Source organism: Andrena cerasifolii, chromosome 3, assembly GCF_050908995.1.
Source record: "Andrena cerasifolii isolate SP2316 chromosome 3, iyAndCera1_principal, whole genome shotgun sequence".
Lineage (NCBI taxonomy): Eukaryota > Metazoa > Arthropoda > Insecta > Hymenoptera > Andrenidae > Andrena > Andrena cerasifolii.
The window spans coordinates 9,987,784-10,006,992 of NC_135120.1; the positions used below are offsets into that span (position 1 = coordinate 9,987,784).

The 19,209-nt window shown below is 45.2% G+C and overlaps 2 protein-coding genes across 12 annotated transcripts in view; one reads left to right on the plus strand and one right to left on the minus strand.

The window, feature by feature from the left end:
• Positions 1–9,952, plus strand: part of Slo2 (slowpoke 2) — a 146,729-nt gene extending 136,777 nt beyond the window's left edge. For 3 of the 5 annotated variants that reach the window (XM_076809180.1, XM_076809179.1, XM_076809177.1), the window contains 8 exons: positions 95–200; positions 280–407; positions 689–940; positions 1,068–1,179; positions 1,292–1,477; positions 1,543–1,674; positions 2,416–2,529; positions 3,127–9,952. In XM_076809180.1, the coding sequence (XP_076665295.1) occupies positions 95–200; positions 280–407; positions 689–940; positions 1,068–1,179; positions 1,292–1,477; positions 1,543–1,674; positions 2,416–2,529; positions 3,127–4,014 (1,918 nt within the window). In that variant the 3' untranslated portion in view covers positions 4,015–9,952. Of the gene's footprint in view, positions 1–94; positions 201–279; positions 408–688; positions 941–1,046; positions 1,180–1,291; positions 1,478–1,542; positions 1,675–2,415; positions 2,530–3,126 lie in introns of all 5 variants that reach the window. The other 2 variants (XM_076809176.1, XM_076809178.1) reach the window with 2 other exon arrangements.
• Positions 9,953–10,645: 693 nt separating this feature from the next.
• Positions 10,646–19,209, minus strand: part of LOC143367403 (uncharacterized) — a 57,205-nt gene continuing 48,641 nt past the window's right edge. For all 7 annotated transcript variants that reach the window (XM_076809182.1, XM_076809183.1, XM_076809185.1 and 4 more), the window contains 6 exons: positions 17,420–17,600; positions 14,016–14,150; positions 13,684–13,835; positions 13,143–13,494; positions 12,006–12,195; positions 10,646–10,962 (listed from right to left, as the gene is read on the minus strand). In XM_076809182.1, the coding sequence (XP_076665297.1) occupies positions 10,802–10,962; positions 12,006–12,195; positions 13,143–13,494; positions 13,684–13,835; positions 14,016–14,150; positions 17,420–17,600 (1,171 nt within the window). In that variant the 3' untranslated portion in view covers positions 10,646–10,801. The remainder of the gene's footprint in view (positions 10,963–12,005; positions 12,196–13,142; positions 13,495–13,683; positions 13,836–14,015; positions 14,151–17,419; positions 17,601–19,209) is intronic.

Genomic DNA, 19,209 nt, shown 5'->3' on the forward strand with positions numbered 1-19,209 from the left:
AAAGAACGTTCACTATCTATCTCTGCTTGCATTGCCAAAGATTTCATTTGTATGAAGCGTGCGATAGTTTAATCCTGCGTCGACGCTGTTGCAGGATCGTCAAAGGATTTCCACCTGTTTCGCCCTTTATAGGCGTATCCCCGACGTTGTGTTACCTGCTTAAAGAGAAGAAACCTCTCTGCTGCCTGCAACTGGCACAGGTGTGTAATTCTCATACCCACTGCAATTTATTTAGAAAACTTGAAATCAGAACTTGAAGTATTCTGGATCACTGACTAGGTCTGCCAGCACTGCAGCTACAGGAATGCGAAAGAGTACAATTGGCAGAACAAGACCATAATACTGGCTGCTGATTACGCCAGCAATGGGATTTACAACTTCATCATTCCCTTAAGGGCGCACTTCAGGTAGAATTTTCAAACATGCTTATATTCAGTACGTAAAGTAATCCCTAATTGCTCCCTAATCGTTTCTGAATGTACGGTGCGTAAGCTCTTCCTTAGGCATTAATTCACGTTGAAAGCTAACACCAATCCACGTTCAACTAATGCTCATAATTAAAGGGAGTTTTCAGCAACTCCCTTTGAAGTAATGAGATTGGGCAAAGTTTCGAGTCACAGGAGGCATTCGTAACAAGGGTCTGCAAGCCAGGATCTCTTTAATATCAATGAATTATAATCCTTACCAGATCAAAAACATCGCTGAATCCAATCATTCTTCTGCTGGAACGGAAGCCGGAAATTGCATTCCTTGACGCGGTGTCTTATTTCCCTCTGGTATATTGGATGCGAGGGTCCATCGACTGTCTGGACGATCTCCTTCGCGCTGGTATCACACTGGCGGAGAATGTGGTGGTCGTGAACAAGGAACTTAGTAATTCCGCGGAGGAGGACACCTTGGCCGACTGCAACACGATCGTCGCGGTGCAGACCATGTTCAAGTAAGTAGTTACAAGCATCTCGAAACGACAAGCGGTATGCTTTTCGATCGTTCTGTACCCCCACGCGTTGCACGCGTAAAAGAAATAGACTATAGTAACATTTCAGTATATTCTTGTCCATTCACAGATTCTTCCCTAGCATAAAGAGCATAACGGAGCTGTCGCAGTCGAGCAACATGCGTTTCATGCAGTTCAGGGCGCACGACAAGTATGCCCTACACCTCAGCAAAATGGAAAAGGTATTTTTAATGGCAATTATCATCTTAAACATCCGACCAGCTCGTTACAACACGATATTTCTTGCCCCTCCTTTTAATTCCCGCCTCTTCTTTCCAATAATCGCTTTAACAGAGAGAGAAGGAGCGGGGCTCCCACATATCGTACATGTTCCGGTTGCCGTTCGCTGCTGGCAGTGTCTTCAGCGCCTCCATGCTGGACACTCTTCTCTATCAGGCTTTCGTGAAGGACTATATGATAACGTTCGTGAGACTGTTGCTGGGCGTGGATCAGGCGCCAGGCTCCGGTTTCCTGACATCGGTAAAGGAATTAGCATCTTGCACGACGAAAATGTCGCCAACGACATTCATTGGGCTCAATTGCAGATGAAGATAACGAAGGACGACATGTGGATCAGGACCTACGGCAGGCTGTACCAGAAACTCTGCTCGACCACCTGCGAGATCCCTATAGGAATATACAGGACGCAGGACACCACCGTGTCGGACACGTCCCACGTGAGTAGACAATCCTTTCCCTCGGAAGCCAAAGGACAAAATTCAGTGGCTGGTTCGTGTACTATTTTGTAAGGGCAGGAGCCAACTTTGAATGGCGGCTGTGAGTAGCGCATGGTTGTCCTCCCGCTCTCTATCTTTTGTTCTGTATCTTCCCCGGCGTTATTTCCGTTGTAAATGCAACGCCTAGAGTTGTCCCTTTCGATGAGAATCAAAAGGAAGTAGGGCTCTCGCATCTTGTTGAAACGACGCTCGTAGCACGTCCTCCGATCCTGAACATGTTCGTCTTGGACCTGCATCGTGCTAGACATTACGTATTAGTGTCAGAGTGCCTCCTCCATCGATAAAGCGTCGTCGCCGTTGGTAGCCGCCGATCAGTACTTAATCTCGTTCTAGCTCTCTCGCATCGCGTAGCAAGTCCTCGTCGACGATAATATCCGATTGATCAGCGCGATCTGATACGTGGCGCGTGATTGTAATGCAATTTGCTGCGCCAGGGCATAGATTCGTAGACGCCTCGGTCACCGATATGAAGCGGCCTGTAACGTTTAGAAAATTAGGGAAACGAATGGGAATTCGGGAGTTCTGCCACCGTGAAGTGACCGTGAATAGTCGAAGGGGAACTCTCGCATAGAACGCTAGATCCGGAAGTTGTAGAGCACAGGTTGTGTTTAAACGAGCGAGCCGGATACCGGAAGTATCCTTAGTCCTTAGTAAGCGTAGTATTGCTTGTCGTTTTGGCAGGGCGACTCAGACGCGGAGAGCGACGCCGGCGTCGGCGTGACGTACAAGGTGCGTCATTCGGCGGCAGCATCGTGCCTTGCGAATTGCGCCACCCGCGACAAGGGTGCATCAGCTGTGAGTACAGAGTCAACGTTGCCTGGTCGCCGTCTTTTCTGACTATTTTCTCTCTACTTATATATATATATATATATCTCTACATATATAAATATACACGCACACGTTTTCTCTATCTATCTCTCGTACACCACCTCTGTATCTCCTTGTTTCACTTTCTTTACTCTGCCGCCAATCTCGGCGCTCGAGCCCTCCATGCTACGTTGCAGCGCATGCTCATTAGGCCACCATGCAGCTTTTGGTCTGAACGCTCAGGACTCTCTGTTCGTCTTCACTGTCTTGATTGTTACACTCGGAATAAGAGGCACCCACGCTCGACGATGCGCGATACGAGCGGACGTTGGACAGACGATGCTTGATAAAGTTGCGGGGCGATTGAGGAGATTGCCTATCTCTGGCGTGTTCCTCGTTTCTGGGATATTCTTCTGCGGTGTTAGATGAGCGTAATTATTGAACGCAACTTGATGCCCCAGCAATGATTTGTCAATCAACGATCTGCCAGCAAGGGTATCAACAGCGTGTCGACCGCAGGCCCGAAGAAGAGAAGCCCCAGTCGCTGTTCCCAACTAACGTCGAGCATCTGTTTCCCCCGAACAGTACTCGGTGAGTCTCGGGGACGAGGCCCGCGACAACCACGCGCAGCAGATCGAGAGGGCCGAGATCGCGAACCTGGTCCGCTCGCGGATGGAGTCGCTGAATCTGCCGGTGGCCGACTACGACGACGTCTCCGAGAAGAGGAACAGCCTATCCTACGTGATCATCAACCCCAGCTGCGACCTGAAGCTCGAGGAGGGCGACATAGTGTACCTGGTGCGGCCGAGCCCGTTCTCAGCCCAGAAGACCTTCGAGCGGCACAATTCGCGGCGCAAGAGCAACATCAGCTTCTGCTCGGCCCAGCTGGTGTCGCAGATGAGCGCGGCGGTGGCCTCGGCGGGCGGAGCAGGCAGCCGTCGGGGCTCAGGGATCAGTCTGGCCAGGGCACCCCCGTTGGGCAACACCAAATCCAACTCCCTCTCGTTGCCGGACAGCCCCACGGTGGCTGGCACTGTACGCGGCCGCTCCAACTCCCTCCGCGTGGGCGACGATTTCCTGCTGAGGCGCAGCAACTCGCTCAGGCAAGGCCTGACAACAGGCAGGAGGAAGAGCAGCCTGGAGGACATCGGGCTGGGCGCTCTGTCGCATCCCTCGAATCACAATCCGATCAAGATCGCGCTGAACGGCTCGATCGGCCTGGAGGTGACGCCGCCGGAGGAGGGCTCGCACGCCGGCATCGCCAGCAACACGGGTATCCTGGACGTCGGCCTGCCTTCCATGCCAGAGTTCACCCGCGCCCTGAGCTCGAACCTAGGCCGCGGCTTGGGAGGCTCACTGGGCGGCCTCCACGACTCGCCGAACATGCCGTTCCCCATGGGTTCGCCGTCACAGTTCCCCCAGACCCAGGGCGGCGCGCAGGATCCTCAGCACATACAAGGGACGATCGTATGATATAACCTGATGTGGGGACGCAGGCTCTCCGGCGTGGTGCGAAACAAATGGCTGTAAGCGTTCCCACATTGCATGTCATGATCACTCGTGCGGGATGTTGCGATCGCGGGCGTCCCAGCATCCTGACAATCCTCACGGATCCGTGGGAGTGGAACGGTGGTGTGACGATCGTGGATAAGTGAGGCGGCCGGAGAGCAAGGTGTTTCGGTGACACTTCTTTCGAGGACAACCGCAACCGGGAGCCGGCGAGCACGGCGAACGGCTGGGTGAAGCTCTTTCCTTTTTACTCTGTTCCTTGCGTAGCTTTAGTTAGCCAAAGCGACGGGCATGATTTACGGGATTTTACTCGGGGGACCTAATAAAGGCGCGACGCAGTTGGATCGCCACTGTGATACGTCAGAAACGGGGATTTTAGTTGTACGTTCCTGCGGAGCTGGGCAGCTTCCGTTCTCCCCCGGTTTATCGAAAGGTAACCGCGACGAATTAAAGTATGAAACTAGACTCTTTCTGTAGTTTTGTTTCCTACAGTGTTCTCTCGAACGAAGCGACCAGTAGCATTGCCAATTTTTAACAGCACTTCAGATTCACCATTTATGCATTCGATTCCTACTGCTGCATCTACTGTTGATACCTATTTTCTAATTAAATGTCCGATGACTAAATCACAGAAAGCAAGGTGACTTTGGCAATACATACTCAATAGTGATCGAATAAAATCAACGAAAGGACCACTGAAGTAAGATCTGCTGTTGAATTCTTATTTGATTAAAGATTTGTTTCGAACGATGCCCAGCTCTACCGACGTACAGTCGTTTCGTCGATGCTATGGTATCGTTTTAGTAGTAATTCTCCCTTTTTGTAGATAGTGCGAGCACACCTTCCGAGCAACATGATTTCCATTCGTTGCCGGACATTGAAGATGCCGCGGGTTGTTACGAGTTTTATTTGAGAAGTACCTTCTCGTGGCGCGCGTAGTGGGCTACGTTCTTAAAGCGTTTTGCTCTCTAGTCGGCTCGGGTCTCTCGACCTCCGTACATCCGATCGAACATTCTTAAAGGTCTAGGCGAAGTCCACTCTAGATCACCAAACCTACGACGACGAATGCCAGAGGTCCAGTAACTCGGTGATTAAATTATTAGAATAAAGAGACGAATCTGGTGACGATGGACAAGAGTTTCGCTTTACAATCGGGAGCATCTCTCTCGTGTGACATCGATTTTCGGAAAAGTACAATCCGTGCGAAATTGAACGTTTCCACCAAATCGTACGGGGTGTCCCGTAACTCGTGGCGCGACCGAGGGGGATGATTTGCTGTATTAATTTCGAATGAGCTTGGTAAGAGGATTCGTCTTGTCCGTCGTCGAACGTTATATTTTCTCGAGATAGCTAACGAGAGTAGGTAAGAAAAAGAGAAACGCTCGTCCCTAGTGCAAGCCCCAACTCCTACGTAGGGTCACGTTCCGCGGGTGAACGCAAGATAATTTTATACTAGAAGAGAACTTTACGAAACGAGAGTATATTATATAAATACGATTATAAATATAAAATATATGACCATTTTAATCATATCACGCGAGAGAAAGCGAGATACCGACGCGAGGTGTCGTTGTGTCGGATCTGTATAGGACGAAGGGGACTTTAGAGAAGTATTAGGATTACACGAACAAGAGGTTTCAGGACTAACTGGAACAGGATTTGGCGCCGTACGAATCAGAACTTACTTCCGCGCGAGCCACTAAATCCTGCGCTATTCCTCGAATCAGGCAATTGGAAGCCTGGAAACGCTGTTCGCCGTTTACGGATCGTAAGAGATAATCGATCGGATCGAGACTGTAGAGCGACCCGATCGAAGGAAGGTTACTACGTGAACACAATTCTCTTCTCTATTCTATTAGTTTAAAAGGCAATCTTATCCCACCGGTTTATCAAAGTCCTCGGGTACACAGTTTATTGAACGAAAATCATTGGTTCTCAGCGAACGACAAAGTGAAGAGCAAAAGTCTCGACAATCCGTTCAATCAGTTAGTCAACCATAGGCGTCGTTAAGGGCGAATTAATGATACGTAATATCTATTTCCCGACTCGGCCGCTTCGAGTCGAACGCAATCGTTTCGCGACCAATTTACACGTTTTATCCGACCAAACGTCGTCTTATCGAGTACCTGCTTTGATGCTGCTTCCGCTACGGCCGACCGGTTCGGTCATTCAATTTACCGGCGATCTAATTTATCTCAACTTTCTGATCGTGGGTCACGAGGTGTTATCGAACGAGGCGCACCGTCTCGCGAAAGTTGATTTTGGGGTGACGTTAAATTCCATCGATTTCGCGCCAGGTTGCTTAAGCAAGTACGTGCTGAAGCGTTCTTTGGCGAAGTGACTTCGGGGACAGAATCTCGAGGAAAGTGAAAAAAAAAAGAACAGGTACAGGAGCAATTAATTCGAAATTAATTTTGATTGAATTCTCCTTTTAAACGCGCAAGCAATCGAAACGTACTGAAAATTTATTGGTTTTTCTATACCTACGTGTAATTTTGTTTCGAAATTTTCAAAATCTAACTGCGCGAGTACCTAATTAATCGGTGCAAATGGACTGGTATGTATTGACTTACGCGAACCCGGTTAAATCGCGGAAACAATTTGCAACTTTCGTTACGGTATACAGCCATGCCCACTCCGTATAATTTACACGTCCCTTACTCTCTTTAGTCCAGATGCAAATGAATCTTCGTAGCAACGGAGCATTTACACTCTCTCAAGTAATCATCCGATCCCCATTTACCGCCTCCTTAACTTTCTCTCCCTCATTAACTCTCTGTCTTTCTCACCTTGATTAGAGTAATCGAACCTGTCCCGACTGCGAACATCCATGATTATCGTGAACGTTGATGATTCCTATCATTAGAGGTATCAACGTGCTTGACACACAGATCTTTCTTAGGGAAGACGGTAATTTTCTATGTCCCAAGCCGAGAGTGGTCCACTTAATCGATCTTCTTTGTCTCTAGAAGCGCTCGTCTCCGAGATACTCTGTAATGTCCAGCTTTCAGAGAACTGACATGAAAATACATCCACGATACATAATTGAATCGAATAAAGATCTTTCGGCGGAACTTTGACAGTATCGAGTATACACCGTTCTGACAAACGGAAGGAGTATCATTCGAATCTTAAGAGTTTTAAGTCTCAAAGGTTCTTGGCGAATCTTTTATTTCTCGTTTGATATAGAATGTAATCCTGCGGAAGGAAGGACCCAACGATACTCTCAGCACCCACCGAGGCTTCCGAAATTCTTGAGATTCGTATGAAATTCTAAATGATTTAAAAAATAAAAAAAAAACTGTACATAGGCCAACGGCCATAGGATCGGTCGAAAACTAATGTGACCTGAAGTTAAAGGAGATGTGGTGTTGTTACAATGCGTGGTCGTTTATAACATCGACGCGAAGCCGAGTTGCTTCGTGCGTACAAGAATTATCCTGTTCACGTCCGATGTAAGAAAGCAATTGTACGCGGCCCTGTTAACATTTGTATAAACATTCGTGACGCCGCGAGGCTGGTGTCCACGACGGACGCGGAAATTTTCTATTGGAACGAAAGAAAGAGGACTACTCGATTGGAGCAAACGTGTAGGTAAAGTAAAGACGGCATAACGTGTTACGATATATCACTATGTTAACGATGGAGATTAATATACGATAATATTAAGAAACTTTAAACAAAAAGTTATATATCGGAAAAGTATCGTTGTGTCTTCATAGCGAAATGTTGATTTTCTCTCGACTTACGCTTGATCGTAAAGCCACGTTCCCACGTGCTCGGCATGCGGCGTGGAACAGGCTTGCAGCGCTTGAATTAAGCCGGGAAGCTAAGCTACGCCACGCTACGTTTTAAAAAAATTAGCTTCAATACATTCTTATGGAACCGTTTCCACCAAACGCTGCGTTAAAACATAGCATAGCATAGCTTAGCTTACAGGGGGAGGACACCATGTGATTGACATCGATTTTGATGAGCCTTGGCACGATGGATCTGTGTCGAAAATAAGTAAATAGGTGTCCGAACATTTCAGCCAATAGGCCTTAATAATAGAGATATTTACATATGAGATATTTAAATTATTACAAATTTCATAATGGCCGTTGGGTTCTAGTGGGTAAAAATCTCACACTACCCTGACGCCTCCGGGGGATTCCCCTCTGGAGGAGTCGGGGTGCCTTTTGAAGATTTCCCCAAGTTAAAAATAATTATAAAAAATAATAATTTATAAAAAAAAAAATTTTAACGTGACGATATCATCAAAAGGAACCTTGACGCCTCCAGAAGGGAATTCCCCGCGGGTGCCAGGGTAGTTCTGGGATTTTTACCCACTAAAACCCCACGGCCAGTATGAAATTTTTAATAATTTACTTATAAATATCTCTATTATTAAGGCCTATTGGCTGAAACGCTCGGACACCCATTTACTTATTTTCAACATAGATCCATCGCGCCAAGGCTCATCACAATCAATGTCTATCACATGGTGTCCTCCCCTTGTTAGCTTCCCGGTGGAATCCCGGCTTAAAGATGACAACTTTTCGAAGATAATACGTACATACCGAAGATCCGCGTTGCGTGTTCTGCGCCGCGTGTTACGCGTGTGAGAATTTGGCTGAAGTGTTCTGAAAGTCAAATCGTACTGTGAACTGCCCGAGCTTGCGACATCGAGACGATACATGACTCTTTATTTATTTAAGCACGCGCAATGGAATTCGCGGAGCAACTTATCAGAAGACGAGTTTGCTGATCACGAATCGAACGAGATGCTTAAAAATCATGTTTCGAGGTAGATTGATTTTCGGTGGGTGTTTTATCCAGATTGTACCCCTTCCTCCACTGCGAACGAGATTTTGTGAACAGGGATATATTCTCGAATAACAGTTTGTATCTGTTGAAGGATATCCGCACGGTTCGCGTGCTTAATTGGTGACCAATTTATTGAATTGTATTGATTCGATGATTTTAAAAGTCAGTTATAACGAATGGCATTCATGGAATAAGAATATTCTTCGAATGCACAATTGTTTGAACTGTCACGATTTGCAAATGCCATTAACGAGTGTGTATGATTCTTCAGCAATCCCGTACTTTGTAAATCACACGAAGTTTTTAACTGTGCGCAACCTTCGCGGTTGCCAGTCGACGACACAGAAAAGGGGATAATTTTGCTAGATGAAAAGGGAACATCGAACGTCGCTTTGGTACTTTCTTAAAACCTGATTCAATCTCAATACTTCCTGTTTCTAGCTATTTGCACATTTTTTAAATAATTCTTTGGCAAATGTAAATAAGCTGAAAAGAGAAGTAGCTCTGTTTCGTGTTATTCATTCAAGTTTCGACCCTGTCTACAGGACAGTCAATTCTTTTGCAGACGTGGAAGGTCGCTAGGTACCGTCGTACTCCGAACGTTCGCGTAACTCTTCTGTGATATACCGATATCAATCAAAGGTTGTAGAAGAGATCAGTGATTCTAAATTCTCGAGCAATTGATTCGTTTCTATTGTAAATCAGCTTAGCAATTGATTCGCGTTCCTTAGCGCATTCGCTTCGTTAATCGAGAAGGAAAAGCGAGCTGCATGGGATCACTCTGGAAGGAAAGCAGACATCTATCTTTTCGGATATTGAAAATTTGTTGGATCCACGCATATCTTACGAACCTGCGCGTTGTCGCGTGCATTTTCCCTTTTTTTCCTCGGTCAAAGACAGACCACCGATTACGATGTGAATCGTTGTTTTCGTTTCGTCGAAATAGAAAGGATATCGGGGGCACGACGTTTTCAGTGTTGTCGTCTAGCTCGTTCTAACGCGTAAGAAAATAAACAAATTCTCGACCACCGAAAGGAACTACGAACGGCTGTACGTAATGTAAAATAATAAGAGCAGAAAAACAGAGAGAGAATGTACCTATAATCTATTCTACACGTGACACGTTGTCACGCGACGCGTGCATGTAAATTTATTATAAATAAATTATTATAAAGCAGCAACAATCTTTCCGGCACGTACCCGCCACTATTTATTCCACGGACTTACACTTCCCTCGATACCCACCATTTAGACACGCTCGTAATATCAGCCTACCCTCAAGAATTCAACGGCGAATTTTTCATCACAATTTATTTCGTTCGTTTCCAGTAAGAACAAAACATTACACAGTGGACATGCATTTATAAATTATAAGAATACTTTCATTCGATGCTACATGCTACGCAGTTACAATACTCGTATTGTCGTCAGAAAAGTTACAAGGAACATTCGATCCCTGATCGATTCTTTATTAATACTAGCCATTCTTACGAATATAACGTCGCGATTCTGTTTAGTCCTTTGAGGAATGCTGCTTCAAAGGGGGTGAGGGTGGATATTACACTGTAGCCGTTTATTTGTAAATGAAAACTTGCTACTGGAACAATTTCATTTAGGAATTATCTGCGAGTCTCTCTATCTCGCGCGAATAAAAACAAATCTGCCTCGGAAAGGAGTCCTATCCTCAAAGACGTTAACACACACGCACCCCCTTTTGCTGTCGCCGTTGCCAAGGGATCGTCAGTTTGTCGATCGTCGTCGAATAAAAAGAGACGAGCTGTTGCTATTAAGTTTAGTACGTGGAATGTTCTTTTATTCTACGTGTATGCACATCCGTGTTTATATACATGTATTATGCGTATTGTCGTCTATGCACGATATATAAATACAACGTTTTAAATACATTATCGACAAGAGTGTGAGGGTGAATCCGACTGGCGGACTAACAGGCGCTCTTTACCGGCTTCAACACGTTTTCCGTGAACTGCCCGACAATGTTACCCCTCGGATGGTAACACGCCACCACTACGCAGCTTCCGTCCCTTTTGGCCATCGCGATACCCATCTCGGTGGTGTTCTTCCACACGATTTGCGTGAAATGACCTAAACAGTCGAGAAGCAACAATTTCAATTTACTAGTTTTTCCGGGGGATGATATTTTCTCTCAGCGTTGGTATCATTATTAAGAGATTCTTTTTTTAAACGATTTTATTTTTTTTGTACTCTGTTTGTATGTTTGGTTCAAATATTGCAACTCAAATTTAACCGACATCCAACTATCAAATTGTCTTCGAACTTTGCAGGCGTGCGTAGTTTGGATGACAATACAATGTTTAAAAAAAAATCAACCACGAGCGGGTGAAAAAATTAACCAGTCATCGATAAATTTAACCCATAACCACAAATCCAAACGACTTGATATCAGCCTATAACCACGAATCAAATCAATCGACATGAAATCAGCATATAACCACAAATCAAAACTTATATAGACACTATATAAAACGTAAATAATAAAACAAATTATGTTAAACGATTTTATTTAAAATGTACCCAATTTCGATGGTGTTTTTCACTTTAAATAAAATCGTGGAGCAGGATATTTCATAACAGAATATGAATCAATTTAATACAGAACCAAGCGTCGAAATAAATTTGTTGCGAGATATCCTGCTCCACGATTTTATTTAAAGTGAAAAACACCATCGAAATTGGGTAGATTTTAAATAAAATCGTTTAACATAAATTTTTTTTATATATTTTTTTTATTTATTTAAGCATTTGGAATCTCCATAAGAAGATTATTATGCGAATTATTAACAGATTATTAAGAAACTTCTTTCTTCTAAAACTCTTCCATATAACTCTGATTACTGTGATGTAGACAACATCAATAAAGTTCCCACAAGAGATAGAGCGAAGAAAAAGGAGCTAACCACTAGGGTATGGAATTGCTTCTCCATGGACTCTAGTGACAAGTATATTTTGCTGAGATTATAATCGCGGGCGAGACTCGTATTGAAATTGCCAAGTTGAAATTCTGTAAACTCGCTGGACTTTGAGGAATGTAACGCGAATACGTTGCAATTCGTTCTGCGTTACTGGGACTCGTAATTCTCGAGGACACACACGCGCTTTTTACGTACATGTATTTAAGACCTTTGGCTCCGTTCCAAACTTGTGATCCTTCTTTTCGGAATACCACTTCGAGACTACCTCCCGTGCTGTTACAATTAGCTTCGGATCGGAACACTGCATCGAGTAGATGTTCTCCCCGTACGGGGACGATGATTGCGGGATCAGCTTGTTCGTGTTCAGTAACGTGTTCGCCCACGCCTGTTGATAGATAAAAATTTATAATCCAGCGTTACTCTTCCGCTGGCGTGTTCGGTCGATCAGCATCCTAGCCGAGCTGTACACCATACGAATACGATAGTAAATTACAATTATACGTATTATAGACAATTAACGTACTATTATTTGTGTGGAACGAGATAAGAATATTGCTACTTAAGAAATAAACAGTGATTCTAGTCCAAGGGATTACTATCGATTACCAATACCTAATCATATCACACTGCAAAATTGCAGTAACGCTAAAAATGGCAATAATACTATTTCCAATTTCTCTACATTAATTTCCTCGCTCTGGACGACTCACAAGGGAAGATCCCGAATCCGAAAATTCAAAAAATTCTGAAACTTTGTGAATATGTAGGGTATTTCCTCCTTATTACAACGCAATTTTTATTCGCTGCCCAAATCCACTCGAAGGGGGTGAAATTAACCCTGAAAATTCGGCTATTCTCCGATTTTGTGTTATAACTCGCGAACTGTAAGATATAGATAAAAAGTTTCAAGACAAAAGTTACTGCTTCTAATGAGATGTATCATTTGGTGAAAAATTATTTTACAGTTTACGAATTATAACAGAAAATCGGAAAATAACTGGATTTTCAGGGGTCAGTTACACCCCCTCAGAGTGAATTTGGGCAGGAAAGAAAAATTGCGTTGTAATCAGTAGGAAATTCCCTACATATTCCCAAAGTTTCAGAATTTTTCAAATCTCCAGGTCCGGGATATTCCCTTGTCAGTTATATAAGCACAAGCACTTTAATTCCAATTTTTACAATCTTCCAATGGCGCAGTAGCACTTAGACCGTACATTCGACCACAATCATTTGAATACGATGAAGGAACGAGAATCACCAATTTCCTTCCCACTGACGCTTACACATTGCGGAGCGCACTGACTTCGCAATGTAATTTAAACCGCTGCTTACCTTAGCGGCAGCTGTTAATTCGGCGCTTAACCTCAAGTCAGGAACACGATGCCTCCTCCTGTATTCGTTGTGCACGAGCAGAGCTTCCTCTTGCCACGTTTGCTCGTTCAAGGCGTAGAACGTGATCTTCTTGGTAGGACTCGAGCCACCGGGCGTGAGCACGTTCTCGGTAAAGCTCCCCAGGAAGTTCCCTGCTGGATTGTAGTTGCAGACTACGTAGACCTCGCCGTTCCGGTTCCTGGCCATGCCAACACCCAGCTCCGTGCTATCTTTCCACACAACTTGGGTGAAATGGCCAGTCTTCAGAGTGGTTGGCTCCTTTCCGTACTGGTGTTGCGCTTCCTCGGCGTACCTGCGTGCGTACAAACGACACCGTAGAAGAAATCGTATTTGGTGATTAGGAAATGGACTCGTTGCAGGTGAAGAAGAGATAGCTAAGTGTTGGACGGCTACAGGATGAGTGCTGGGCATCCTGCAACTGCGAGCAGTGAAGTGCACATTCGTCTTCACCTCTCACTGACTTCACATTCGCAGTACTCACCACTCGTTTACTGGCTCGTCGCCGCTGACAATACTCTTCGGGTTAGAGCTCCACATACAGTACAGATTCTCGCCGTAGTCTATGTTCGCCCTGTGCTCTAACCTACCCCTAGTCGCCAGTATGTTGGCCCAGTCCTGACTTGTTTTACATAACTGAAAATGCCAGAGAAGATTCGTCAACTCTTGAAGACTTTCCACCTGACTTACAATGGAAAGCGTTCGTTCTTTTAGCGCCGGAGTTAAACAGCGATATATCGTGTTTTCGGAGGTCCCACCGGGAATACCTTGTGCGTCAAGTAATTTAAATTAACAGTAGCATAAAGATGAAGTAACCTGTTTGCTGAGACGCAGAGGTGGCACCCCATGCCTCGCGCGATAAAAATTGTGCGTCTCGAGGCAGACGTTGACGAACTCCTTAGGCGGCCCCGATCTGCGCACAGACGGTTTACGTGTGTCAGTCTTTGTTATCTACAACAGAGAGAGCATATTGCGTAATTGGCGGGATGTATGTTAACGAGGACTTGGCCAGGCGTAGCAGTTCGGGTATTCGTGAAGGAAACCCTCGGATCCAACACGATCTATCTAATTTTTACGGGAATCGGTACCTCGAGCCTGGTGCTCCCTTTTACAAGTATACCTATCGCTCAAAGAGGCAATCGGGGGGGAAACAATAAGACCCCAATGCTTCGGCGATCGTTTCACGTACGTGCACGTGCAGACCCACATACACCGCGATTAAAGCAAAATCACGCGACAGCGCGCGTGCAGCAATGAAGGCCGGTGACGTCCCTAATAACCTAGATGCAGTATGGTCAATGGAGAGTAGACTGACTGGCAGAAACGGTTCCCCATCATTCTATCGTAACGCGATCATTTCCAGCACGGCAGCCTGGAAGCAAGTTATCGTGAAATCCTCGCGTCCGTCTGCTCGTCGCGACGGTTTCCGGTCAGACGTTTCTCTGCCGGGGGTTCCTTCGACCCCTGCCGAAAGTGACGCTGCGCCGTGGGATTTTTCAGTGCATCCTACATGGAGTTAATGAATAAAAAGGATCTGTCAAACGGCAAGGAGGTACTGATACGATTTATCGCTCGATACACTCTCAACGGAAAGTGCCAACTTCAGGTATTCCTGTCGACGACGCCCTATCGACCACAGGCGTATTTTTAATTTCCCCGCAAATGTCAAACGACGCTCGATTGGGTACTCGATGAATTTGACCACTTGTAGCGGCGCCAAGTGGTATACTTTCGTAAAACTGCGACAGAAATTGGATATTCTGTATTTGATTTTAGGGAGAAATTTTTGTGCTCGTTGTAGATGTGTTGTGAGAAAATAAGGGGACACAAGTTTCGTTAAAATCTAATAAGTATCTCATGTATATAAGATTCTGAGTTTTTTTAAAAGAGATATAGGATTCATTTCTAAGACAATAATTGTTTTGAATATCTAATTCCGTTATTATTCTAAATGTAAAAAGCGAAGTACAACAGCCTCAACTTTGCAACAGTTTGCCTGTTAATCAGGAAGCACAAGGGTCCTTCGTAAATGCCTCTGCATCCAGCAAAATTAACATTTGTTTTTTTTGGTACAAGAATCTATCCGTTAGGTACCGAAGCACCATCGCCAGCGTCGAGCTGCGCCGTTCTTCGAGCTACGAATCGTAAAGAATGGGATTACTCGAGGATGCGCGAGAATCCCCCCCGCAATTTTGTACGCCTATTTATAATCCTTTCTCTTCCTCGCCACTAGCCGCTGCTCATTGTCGTAAACGCGAGCGTGTTGCACGCGAGTAGAAGGAATAAATAGAAAACGAAGCGTGCCGAGGCTTGAACGGGAACGCGGCGGACAAAGCGTAAAGCGGGACCGAGAAAAATCGGCTCCCGGGGCATGCGAAGCTGGCTCTCGAAGCCGATTAGTCATCGTTGCGAGAGTAACGATTTCCCGAGGCAGTGCACGGACCATTCAGACCTGTCTCTCGAAAAGGGAACGATCCTGAGTCATCGACAGATGGCAATGTACCTTCGTGTCGCTAGGTAAACCGTCTATCAGAGGCGTCACGTGCGAGCGTGAACGCGCGACGATGATTTACCTTGCACCCTCAACCCTTTAAACGGCAACCGGTTATGAGACTCGTCTGATAGGCCTGTCTTTTCTTTTCTGTTCCCCGACGTTCGCTCTCTCTGACTGTGAATAATGAAGATGGCTACGATGTCTATTCCTTGGCCCCTGTTACACAGGAATCGTATAAGAAAGAGCGCTGAAACGAATGGCGTTGCTTCGAAGCTTCGCCAATTCGTCTAACCGCAAGTGGTCTTAAGTTTTCTGCATCGTACGTGAAAACGATCTTGAGGTAGAAGATTTCCCTATTAGGGGAGACCGGGCCTAGGGTAAAGGACCCAATTACTGACACCTAACCAATTACTGTCACCTTAAGCTATTTTACTTAAAATAACGAATATATAAACTATAGTATATAATCTATAGTATAGATTATAGGTTGAATTACATAATTATTTTTGTGCATGACTTTACAACGTTTATTTATTCGTTATTTTGAGTAAAGTAGCTTAAGGTTACAGTAATTGGTTAGGTGTCAGTAATTGGGTCCTTTACCCTAGTTGATACGCTTTTCAGTTTTCAATGCTTTTCATTTTTGTTTGAATTAATTACTTGATAACAAATATGCTAAAATATACTTTGGTCCTTCCTCTTTAATATATTGTAAATGAAAAGTTGAGAAAATACATACAAAACGGATAAAAAAATGTTATTTGGATGAAGGTAAAATGTAGCAATTTACCCCACTGCGAGGCTAGTTGATACGTTATTCTGTTTTCAATTTTTTTTCATGTTTTACTTGAATTAATTACTTAATAACAAATATGCCAAAATATACTTTGGTCCTTCCTCTTTGATATATAATAAGCGAAAACTTGAGAAAGTACATACAAAATGAATGAAAAAATGTTATTTGGACGATCAGTTTGGATGTATCAAAACTATTTTCTCTGTGTAAACGAAAACAGTTAAAAAACGATTGTTAACGTCAATGTACACACACGTACGCTGGATCGTAGGAAAGAATTGAACAACAATCTTCACATATCTTGCTCAAATGGAGCTACATAAGGTGAATGTCCCAATTTATGCTCATTTAAGAGGTTACTCGTCATAAAGAAGGTGTAAAACATTTGTTTGTAATGAAAATTTGCAGGGTAATTGATTAATTCTTTAATAATAAATCAACCAATTCAAAAACTATTTAAGAAAACTATTTCAAGATGTTTAACTATTAGTAATTTGTAATTAAATATATAATGCTCTAAATCGTGCAACACTCGCGTAAATGTTTAAATAGTTTAGAATTATTTTATTGCAACTATAGTACAAACGTAACCCATACAATAATAAGAAAAATACGAAATGATCAGAAATGGGGACATGAGCAGAAATTGTGACATTCACCTTATATACGGTGTCGAGATAATTCGTCCGTATAAACTTGCCCCCTGTATCAACTAGCCCCGGTCTCCCCTACCAACTGTTTGTGCGTTGACATAGTTCCTAAGATCACCCTGTATGCAGAGATATTTCGTAAATAGAGGATGACCTTAGTCACTGCATTTACGATAGCTGCGCTTATCAGCCTGGCCCTGAGGTGACTCAGGGCTAAGGAAGGCTTCGTTATCCAACAATAGGCGTACGGTGAAATAGAAACGTGGAGAGGTATATTTACCGGTGTCGACGAGTATCTTGCAGAATCAGGCGACGCCGAGGACGACCTGGCACTGCTGTAAGACATGCCATCGCTTCCTAAGCTACCGTGAAAACTGCCGTGCAGGGAATTCGACAGCGGCCCCGGAGACGCTGGCGACGCCGTCAAGGGGGACTTCGATCTTACCGAATCCGTCCTCGACCTGCAAGTAAATCGATTACATGGTGGATGCAGGCACACAGCGCGCCTTTCAGTTTCGAAACAGTGACACTCACAGTGAGCGCTGCGCGCGTTCAGACAAGCAACTTCTATGGAAAGTTCCTTCGGAACAACGTGCCTGTACAGCCGTCGGTTCTAATTGAAAGCTACGGGGCGTTCGAGCTACAGGGATTTTCGATATGTCTTTATTCGAACTTCGAGCGCGATCGATTGGAAGGAAAGCAGCTTAGTTTAGACTTAGTTTAGCTTAGGCCCTTTCTCTCTCCGAATTACACTTGTAGTAACGTACAGGGTGACATTCGTGGCAGTTTTGCGAACCAGCTTCTTCGGGGATGCAAGTGGCGGTAAACGAAGCCTCAATTAACATAAAAGGGATATAGAAGGAGCAGTGGATAGTTAATAGAAGAAGCAGGCAGATCTAAACGCTAAATACTTTTTCTACGCGTGCTCCATTTTTCTGGCTCCTTCACACATGGAATATTTCACATGTTTTTTCCTGGACCGTCTGCTCTCCCAGCAACATATGCGCGACATGTCTTTTGCTGCTCCATCGGAGCACATTGGGCGACACACAGATTCGGCGGAACCACCAGATGTTCGTGAGATTCTCAACTCGGCCCGCTTACTGCAGATTCGCCAGATGTTCCTCAAATCTTCCGTTCGGTGTATCGTTCAGTCGAATCTGCTTCTAAAACTGAATGCCCTGTTACAAATCACCCGAAGCTGTGTCTTAGAAAGGAACGGTTCTCAAAGCTGCGCCTTAGAAATTTAGAAGCATTTTCTACCACCCGCGAATCAGCCCTGTACGCTACCCTTACAATTCAAGGATTTCTTAACGCGTTCACCGCCGTGACAGTAATCCCAGCAGGCTACCCCGGTATCCTATACTGGCGAGAACAAAAGCACCCTTTTATTGCATCGCGTAAACCACCGAAAGCTTCCAGCGCAACAACTCTCCACTAGGAACTCGAGCAAACCATCGTCCGGCGGGGAACGCGTTGTTGAACCAGCGTTCGTCTCTCTTCGGGCTCGTTTGTCGCTCGTCAGAACGCTGAATCAAGCCGAATTAGCAAGCGGCATTAAGGCCCGGCGTGTGTGGCTCGAGCGAAACTCTCGGTACGATCCTCTCGAGCGGCGTGCGTCGGCGAGCAAGCGGTCTTCTGTGCCTGAACGGTGAAAAGCTGAAAGGTCGGGGAGAAGCTGTGCGCGGCGATAGACGATCGCATCGTGCATCCCTCCCGGCAGTCCGTCGCGATGCATGCAGAGAACAAGACGGAGCGATCGGGATGGGTGAACACGGGGGATGTAGCGTCGTCTAGCGTTGCGCCACGTGGAAATTGCGCGAGTGCCTTTAATCTATTTCTAGGGTGTGTGCTCCACCGCGAGCTCACCACTGCGGGCGCGTCCGCCGCGCAAACAATTTGCGCTCGCGGACGTCGCGATCCGTGGCTGGCTCGCGGCTCGTAACGCAAAATCTACGATCGACGCATGCGAGATTACACGGCCGCTAATGAATAGCAATCTTCCTCGGGCGCGATTCACTACGCGCATAGTCCGCGCCGTGATAAACGGCCGCGCCGCGGAAAAACCAC